The 10,277-nt window shown below is 34.1% G+C and overlaps 1 protein-coding gene across 1 annotated transcript; it reads left to right on the top strand.

The window, feature by feature from the left end:
- The first annotated feature begins 332 nt into the window (after window positions 1-332).
- LOC150075477 (uncharacterized) lies at window positions 333-1,689 on the top strand. The gene has a single exon (XM_090388798.1). It carries the CDS (start codon window positions 461-463, stop codon window positions 1,607-1,609), a length of 1,149 nt encoding a protein of 382 aa, XP_090244924.1. The 5' UTR covers window positions 333-460; the 3' UTR covers window positions 1,610-1,689.
- Window positions 1,690-10,277: the final 8,588 nt, after the last annotated feature.

The raw sequence follows: 10,277 nt of genomic DNA, 5'->3' as shown, positions 1-10,277 counted from the left end.
AAGACCAAACATTATGTGAATCCATAGTGGCAGCAGATGAAGGTGATGTTGCATTGCATTCAAGCAATATATCTAAGAGAAAGATATTTCTATCTGAAAAAACTGTCAAGGTGAACTCTGAGCAATTTCATTGCAGATCCTTGTAGTATGAAAACGTTTATGGTATATTAACCTGGAAAATTTCTTTAATGCAAAAATTCTTACATATAGGAGAGCAAAAAACAGCATAATTTTATGTTACATAAGAGAAAGTTTTAACTATAAAGCTAATATTAGAACTTCTAGAGGCATTTTCGAGTCACCGAATATAATAAAAGATGTAAAAAAGAAAATTCCCAATCATGTATGCGAAATATATGGAAGGAAATTTTCATGTAAAAGTTATCAAGCAGCACTATTTTTCATACTCAGGAACACTTTCAGTAAAACATGGAGGACATTTTCATCAGAACTAATCAAAATGGAGATTTGTTTACCTGATACTGAACAGAAATTTTTTTCTTGTGAAATATGTGGCAAGTGTTTTTCACATTCTTATGAACTGAGAAGACACCGTTTGTCTCATTCTCGTAAGAAACCTTTTTCTTGTGATTTGTGCGGCAAGGCATTTTCATGGTCATCTCACCTAAAAGCACATATACGGGTTCACACTCAGGAGAGACCATTTTCGTGTGAACTTTGTGGAAAGGCATTTACACGATCAACTCATCTGCAGTCACATTTAAAAATACATACCCAAGAGAAACCTTTTTCATGTGAAATATGTGGCAAAGCATTTTCACGATCAACTCATCTACAATCACATTTAAGAGTTCATACTCGAGAGAAACCCTTTACCTGTGAACTGTGTGGCAAGGCATTTTCCCAGTCATCTTGTCTACAATCACATTTACGAGTTCATACTCAAGAAAAACCTTTTTCCTGTGACATTTGTGGAAAAGCTTTTTCAGGACAAACTGGTGTCAAAAATCACCTAAGAGTTCATACTCAAGAAAAGCCCTTCTCTTGTGAAAAGTGTGGCAAGCAGTTTTCACAGTCATGCAATCTCAAAAAACATTTACTAATTCACACTAAGGAGAAACCCTTGGATTTGGAAGCCACTGAGAAGGAATTTTCAGATACCAATAATATAAAAAAGCATGTATTATCAGTCCATACTGTAAAAAAACTTCCCTCCTATAAATTATACGGCAAGAGTTTTTATGAATCTTCTCATATGAAAAGAAATAAGTCAATTCATAATCAAGAGAAACCTTTCTGTTGTGAAATATGTGGCAAGGTATTTTCACGGTTAGATCATCTAAATGTACACTTACGTGTTCATACCGGAGAGAAACCCTTTGAATGTGAAGTATGTGGTAAAGCATTTTCTCAGTCATATAGTCTAAAAGTGCATTTACGAGTTCATACTCGAGAGAAGCCCTATTCTTGTGAATTATGTGGCAGAACATTTTCTCAGTCAAGCAGTCTAAAAACACACTTACGGGTTCATACTCAGAATAAACCCATCTCTCCTGAAATTTGTGGCAAAGACTTTTCAGAATCTTCTATTCTCAGAAATCTGTTGTCAGTTCGTACCGAAGAGAAATCACTCTCTTGTGAAAAGTGAGGCAATCAGTTTTCTCGTTCAGGCATTATTAAGATACATCTATTGGTTCACACTGAAGAGAAGTCCTTAGTTGGGAAATATGTGGCAAAAGCATTTTCATTTTGGGAAATTTCAAAAATCGTGCATTATTAGTGCACACTTAAAAAAATATATATATATATATATATATGAAATGTGTGGCAAGGCATTTTCACTTTCTACTCTTAAACCACAATTATGAGTTTATATATGATAGAAACCATTCTGTTGAGAAATATATTGCAAGACTTTTTCAGTCATATAATCTTAAAAAAACATCTTGGTTCATTCTAAGAAAGAAATATGCCATTGTGAAATATATGTCAATTTTTTTCTTATTTTTGTAATTAACAAAAAAAATCATGTACGAGTAATCTTAAACTACATATATTAGTTGATACCCATATTTATTCATTCTGCACTTGTGAACACTGTGTTAAAGAATTTTAACCAGCGATGGGCATAATTGAATGATTTTTCACATATGAATGATTAATAGCCGAATATTTCAATAATCAAAAATTAATTGAATATGAAATGAACAAACAAGAGAAAATAAGTGACACTGGAAGATTTCGATCCAATGTTATCGTAACTGAAACTAGTGTTCTTTCTCCCTAATGTTTTTTTCACTTTCATAATCAATTATTTCAATTACTACGCTTGATTATGCCCCTTGCTACTTTTAACCCATCAGTGTATTAAAAGTAGCAACTGTTATTTTCGCAACTGGTGGCACTAGTTGTGACAATAATAGTGGGACAGAGTCTGCTAGGTCCCAAATGTTGTCCTTTATTTCTGAAAAAATAGATTCTTAGTTGTTTTCTTTTTTGGTTTATGAGAATAGTTTAATTTTTATTAATGGATTGCATTATTTATTAAGTGGAACTGTTGATTTATTTTAATAAATCAACTGTTCTTCTCATCCATCTTCAATTATGAAATTATTAAGCCCATAAATCTGTTGCATTTTGCATAAACACATATTTCCACTTACTATATGTAAATATTATTATATATGTAAATGTGATAATAAAATTATATTTCATATATTTCCAACCAAATATAGCCGATTTTGAAGCTTTTCATCATCAGTCCTAAATAATACTGGTATAAGGTACACTGGAACAGATGGTAATTAAGCTAATTTTTTAATATTTAGACATTGATGGTTGTTATTAGCCATAAGTAGTGACCACCAATGTGTAAAGGCAATAATTAGCATCAGTTTTAAATTTAGTTTTAAAAAAAATAATACTTCTTGTTGTATTGTAGCATGTTTAGAGTACATAGACTTTTGAATTTCATGTTGTTGTTTATGCTTGTGTTGAATATTACTATTGAATATTGATCTTTTATTGCAAAGCTAGCTGGTACTATTCTGATTTGTGGAAGATAAATATAAGGTTCAAAATGTAATTTCGCATTTACTTTAACAAAATATAAGATATACCTGATATTTATTTATTGTTAGCTGTATTTTGTCTAATTTGCATTTATCACATTTGCTTCCTTATTCATTACTGTTTTCCAGTATGTATTCATACACTCTGATTTGAGGTGTCATCTATAACGTGTTTTGTAAAATAAATAATAATATACATGAAATCATTTTATGTAATAATTCAAATTTAAAATGAATATTAATCGAACTTTCTGTAGCAATAGTATAACTTGTTGAGCAAAGAGAACTGTATTGTTTAGACAAAGTCAAAAGCAAAACTTGTGACAAAGAAGGTGGAATGAGCCCCATTAGATACTTTTTGTCCATAATTCTGTGTGAACAGTAATGTCACTTCTAAAAACTAATCAGGTAAATCCATAAATTAGGAAGCTATAAAAATTTAGAGAAATTTACCTCAATATTTTGCATAGAACTTCAATGTGACACTCTCTTGCATTTAAATGAACTTAAAACTTCTAATGCCATCTCTCACCCAAACATACCAATGATTCAACGTATCCTGAATCATTAGTCAAGGTTCCCCTCAACCTGGCCCCAAAATACATCAAACCACCAGTACACAGCCCTGAGTGAAAGAAGACATTATGTATAATAACATAAATCTAAGAATAATTATGGTGTATGATGAATAAAGCAATTTAAAAACTGATTTTCCTTCCTTAAGCAGGTGAGCTTTTTAACAGTACGTCTTGATCACAAAATAGAAGTAACATGAAGTGTGTGTATCAGAAATTTGAAATATATATGGAGATTATTTGATATCTTGGTGCATGCATGTAAATGACTGAATCAGAAATAAGATATGGACAGTGAACGTTAGTAGAATTTTCATGTAAATTAATTTCCAGAGTTTCTGCAATTTATAATTTTATGTTGAATACTTTGTATTCAACATAAAAATACAAAGTATACAAAGCCTTTACAATTTATAAAGTTTTGTTGAATGCAAAGTATTTTTGCTTCATTAAATAAAAAAGAGTGGTTTTCATTAATGGCATGAAACGGCAATTACAATGCACCTGCTCGAGACATGTGAACTGAGGACTCGTGTTGTTTCACCCTCAGATCCATATTACAGTGTGTCGAGCCTTGGTAAGATGGATCACAATTACTGCAAGAAATGTTGTATACCAGGTTGTTAATCTGTGTCTAAATTGAAGAAAGGATATTTTACATGTATTTAATAATATTCATCCCAGACTGAAATTTACATTAGAAATAGAAAAAACTGAAACAAAATCGCTAAATTTCCTAAACTCTACACTCACCCATGTATGAATAGTATTCAATTTAAGGTCTATCGAAAACCTACTAACACAGGTATGTTCCTTCATTATAATAGTTATCATCCGTTCACCTACTAAAGGTCAATTATTTTTAACCAATTTCTTAATGATTACAAATATTTGGCTTCTGAGTTATCTTTAAACTCTGAAATACAGATATTAACCAACAGATTCAAAATTTAGAGGTTATCCTCTTAAATCGAATCAAAATTCAAGCAAAATACAGGTTACAAGAAACTACACCAGCTAATAACAGTAACATCAAGAAATACTTTATTTCTTGTATAAAGAAATAAAGAAATATTTCTTGTATAAAGAAATATTTCTGTATGGGCCTTGCCCATACAGTATGTAATTTCTGTATGGGCAAGGCCCATACAGAAATTACATACTGTATTAAAAAATCGTTCTATCTTTTATGCTTTACAACTCTGTTTTATTAATTATAATTTAGGAAGGTAGATAGATTTTGCCATTACCATTTCTTGAATCACTGATTCGCATACGTGCAAAACATATTTTCAGGGGTGGGTCATGTTCTCCCACACCAAGCACCATTGAAGAGTTAAGATTGAAAGATTTGGAAAAACATTTGTCCATACTAAAAAGAAGCCATTTCATTGTTAAGCAAATAGAAAAGCATTTTCACATGCAGATAATCTAAAACAGCATTGATCCTTTCCCACATTTCCTTGTGAAATCTGTGGAAAATTTACTTTCAAGTTTAAAAAATTTAAAGCCTTTATTTGCAATTGCCTTGAAGTAATTTTAAGTATCATAGAATTTCTTAACACACATTTGTAGTTAACAGTCCAGATCCCCTTCCTTCCAGCTGAAAATACTCTTTGTAGGTCTAGTGTTTTAATTTGTTTTTTTTTAAATGAATATTTTTATAACCTGTGAGCATCAAGTTTTTATTTATCACCAAGTTTTCACAAATAGATTGGCTGTTTAGGGTTTTTAGGAAGTTTCCATTTCTATAAACATTTCCATTTTTTTTAACAACTTCAAAGAGTTTTAATTCATGAGAGAGAAAGAGATTTAATGAAATGAATATTGATATAACCTTTGAGTGCCAAGTGATTTTTTATTATTATTTGTTTGTTTATTTATTTTTTGATATGTCATCAGTGAAATTCCCTTTTCAATACAATTTTTTTTTTTTATTAATAAAAACATTTTTTAAACAAGAATTTGCCATTTTTAATGAGGGGAAATGGCACTCAGTGAATTATGTTCAAAACCTCTGAACCTGAACTATTTATACGTGACCATTTATGATTAAATTTTAATTTTTTATCAATAATCTATATGCTTTTGATTTTAAAGTTCATTTGGTAATGACAGTAATTATTTATGTTCAAAAAAAATTTGCACTCTTGCTTATAGAAGCTTATAACTCTGTTCCATACAAGTATTAACCCCGGGGGGGGCTCACATCTGGTGAGTAAGGGCATGGCACACCCAGGGTCCTGAGAGCTGGATATCATCATTCTTCTCTTTCTTGGCGATCATACTCACATCTGGTGAGTATGGGCGTGGCACACCCAGGGTCCTGAGAGCTGGATATCATCATTCTTCTCTTTCTTGGCGATTCCTTTCTACTTCTCTCTCTCTCTCTCTCAGGGTAACTTGGGAAATTTTTTTTGGCTGGTGCAGCATAAGCCTTAGGTTTCCTTGCACCATATGGCTAATAATAATAATAATTTCTAATTTTCTGGTCTTTGCCTTGCTTGTTACATCAAATTCACAATATGCCTACTCCCCAAAGTAGCATATATCCATTATGGTATTGGACTGTCTGATGATAAATCAGAATCTTAGGATTCATTTCAGACCAGTATTATGTTACTTATGAATAAATATATATATAAATAACTTTTTTGACCTATTGGAATGAGAAAAATTACGTATTGTTTATTACTCATATCAAATTAAAGGACAATATCTACCCTAAATTATTAACAGGTGACATTTCAGGATTCTGAATACTATCATTATCATATATATATAACAATAAATAGATGAACAGTATATAACTAATTATTTTTCTTAATGGATAGAAACCACATGTATCATTCCATAACCATATTTTAGGACCGCCGACCGGGCTAGCTGGGTGGGTAAAGTGCCTGCCTGGCAAACAAAGGTCGCGGGTTCAAATCCCGCCTCGGGCTTGGATCAGAGTAAAACGCAAATACTTTGGGAGGTGCAATATGGCCACAGAAGCCGATGCGCCAACAACTAACAAAAAAAGAAAAAAAGAAAAGATTTTAGGACCATCTTGCAAACCAAGTTACAAAAGATGCACAGCGTAATGTTTTTGTGAACAACTTTCGAATCTTCTTTTTTTCACTTAAAAAAAAGGATAAACTTTGGTGTTTTGATGTTGAATAAGAAAGTAATGTAATTATGGAATGGCTTCCAGATAACATTAATTTTCATGCTGTCCTAAGAGAAATCTGTTATGATTGGTTGGTCTGCTATTCTTTGTTACATTCCTTCATCTAATAAGATTCATTACAGTATTATTTTTATGGAATGAATCTTGTTAGTGGAAGGAATGTGACAAAGAATAGCAGACCAACCAATCATATCAGGTTTACTTCTATACAAAAAGTCCATTGTGGTGTATGTTTGTCAAAGGTCATGTCAGTCCTTACACGATACAGACATAAAACAGAGAATTGGCAGTTCAACCTCGCTGCTAGACTAATTTAATAGTTAATTTAAGAGCTGTTTTTGTGTTAAAATCGCTGAAGAAGCACATAGATAGCTGGAATGTGTGGTTTGTTATTGTTTAATGTCAGTTTTTGTTAATTTTTCTCTTTAATAAATACAAAAATGACCAAGCCACTGCCACAGTAAATGCATGCTCAGCAGATTACTGTGCAAGGTGGCATATTTGTGCATGTGTTAGTAAAGATAATTCTATATGCCAGTAAATTTGAAAACTATGGCAAATTGTTTGTTACAATTTGTGATCTGTCATCTTTGAACAGTGCAGATTTCACCATTAAGACAGCTGTCAGTAGTATGATATTTCTGAAGTTATTTTAGATTTTAAGCGGCATTAAATTTAAAAAAGAAAACTTCAGAAATTGCATTACAATAAGTGATTAAAAGAATAAATTCAAACTGAAGAATTGGCCTCTGCTGACATGCACTGAACTCAGCAAACTGACGTTGAACACTCAACATCAATGACGGATGAACACTCAATTACAATCATAATTAAGTGATTCTTCATAGCCTTATTGCTTGAGTGCTTAATTTACACTTAGCATGCGCATGTCATATGCATAGGGATAATATCATATCCAAAAAACCTTGCACATTCTTAAACCTGTCTTGATTTGTATACCTCTCGTTTGCAACTCTCTTTGGAAGGATTGTTTGAATATTTTTGTAAGATATGGCAAATAATATATTTCATTTTATAAGGTAATATATTTCATTTTGTAAAGCAATCCTGTATATGATTGAGAGACCCCAAGATCCGTCTTTACTGCCTGTCTGCATTTAGAGAATCCCATGTTGCACAATTACTCCTGCCTTCATGGATGGCATAAGGCATATAGGCACCATCCTACCCACACTGGATAGAAAATCCCAGTTCAAATCTCTTATTATGCATCATCAGAAAACTTAAATTTTAAATTGGACATGCCTTTGTACACATTTATCATTGCTAATATTGAAAACGATAACAGCCCAACATTGAACCCTAAGGGATTCAAATAATAACATTATTCCATGAGAGGAGCAGTAGCCACAAATAACCATTCTCTGGCTTTATAGGCCGACCGGGCTAGCCGAGTGGGTAAAGTACCTGCCCGGCAACCCAAAGGTCGCGGGTTCGATTCCCGCCTCGGGCTTGGATCAAAGTACTGCAAAAACCTTGGGAGGTGCAATATGGCCACAGAAGCCGATACGCCAACAACTACCAAATCAAAAAAAAAAAAAATCTGGCTTTATAACTACTGGATAGGTGTTAGATTAGCGTTTTCGACATGACCTTTCTCTGTTGTGCATACATGAGGAGTAATCTGAACAATCACACTACCTAAAGTCAAAGTAAATTGGAACAAAATTGGCTTTTTAGTATTAAGTGGTTGTATGGTAACTGACATTGCACTATAATTACTCCTGCTCTCGTGAATAGCATGATGTATATAAGCACCATCCTCCCCACATTGGGTTGAACACAGTTCCACACTGCATCAACTTAAATTGTACAAAAAAAAAATTTTAAAAAGTGCCCTCACGGGTAGCACAGTTGATAGGATCGCCGTGTTCTCCACACAGGATTTGAAAAGACTAGGTTGAATCGCATCAATGACAGGAGGAGCTTTTATAGGCCTTTCTCACGGCGTGGCTGAGTTAGTTGGTCTCAGGTGATGATATGGTTTTTCTCCCAGAAACTCAGGTTTTTCATCCAGAAGACAGAATTGACATTGGAACACGCAATTTACAGACTGCACGGAGCAACATGGCCTTAGTTGCTGATGCTCCTAAAACCCAAGAACAAAAAAAAGTGCATAGTCTATATTCCGAGTGTTGCCCAAAAGGGCAGGGGCAATTATAGTGCAACATAGGTTACTATGCAACCACTCAATATTAAAAAACCTGTCTCAAAAAATCAATTTAATTGATTGCAGGTTAGGAAATAAAATTATGTGCATAGTTGTTTATGTATGTAAACTGTATAGTGACCAAATCAATGCTTATGATCTTTTCAAAAATAAAAGATTTGATGTTTTTTTTTAAATGTGTTGTAGATGTTAAATCTGGGGGTACTTCTGATCTGTGTGCAGGATGAATTTTTTGCACATATTCAGGGAATATATGGGCAAAAAAATGTGTAGGTGTTGATAGATGTGTGACTGAGTAAAAGTGGAATGCTTTGTTCACTGACAGATCCCTCAACTTGACTGCAGCAGAATAACCTACCAGGCCCCCCCCACCTTGCTGACACTGTGCTGTTCCCGTTTGACAACATGGCAGATTTCTGACACTGGCTTCAGCTGGCCTGGCCAGTGTGGGATTTTCAATGTATGAATAGCCCTGATAGCAATCACCCACCCTCCATATCGGGCTCTTTGACCTATATGGCGGGTTGGTGATACAGTGGCAGACAAAAAACCGCATCACTTGTGAATTTTGCAAATAATGTGTTTTGTGCTGCATTCTGAGTTGCAGAAATGTTCAAAATGCATTTGTTAAATGGGATATACACTTCGCTGCCACTTTATTAGGTACACCTACCTAGTAGCATGTTGAACCTCCTTTAGTCTTCAAAACAGCCTGAATTCGTCTAGGCATGGATTCAACAAGATGCTGAAAACATGCAGGAATGGAGTACCATGTAGACATGAGTGTATCTTGCAGTTCCTTGAGATTCGACGGAGGTGTAGGGCTGCAGCGAACAGCCCTTTCCAGCTCATCCCAAAGGTGTTCAATAGGACTGAGATCCAGGGACTGAGTGGGCTACTGCAGCAAAGAAAAGTCAGTCATGTTCCTGGAACCATTCCATAGTGATTTGGGCTTTGTGCACCGGCACATTATCCTGCTGGAAGTAACCATCTGACTGAGGATAAATGTTAACATGAATGGATGCACTTGGTCAGCAACGATATTTAGGTACGATGTGGCATTCAGACGTGAATCTATGGGTATCAATGGACCCATCGTGATGAAAAAACATTCAACACACCATCTTGCACAGTAGTCGACAGACATGACAGGTCCATGGATTCATGTTTTCGGCAAATTCTGAGCATCATCAACTGATGCATCATCAACATGATGCATCAGGAACTTCAACTCATCAGAACAGGCAACTTTTCCAATCCTCGATAGTCCAATGCTGATGTTGCTGTGCCCACAGGAGGCATGC

This window comes from Mastigoproctus giganteus, chromosome 14 (assembly GCF_048544385.1).
Source record: "Mastigoproctus giganteus isolate SK-2022 chromosome 14, ASM4854438v1, whole genome shotgun sequence".
NCBI lineage: Eukaryota > Metazoa > Arthropoda > Arachnida > Uropygi > Thelyphonidae > Mastigoproctus > Mastigoproctus giganteus.
The sequence above is the reverse complement of the archived record's forward strand: the minus strand, read 5'-3'. Positions and strand labels throughout refer to the sequence as shown.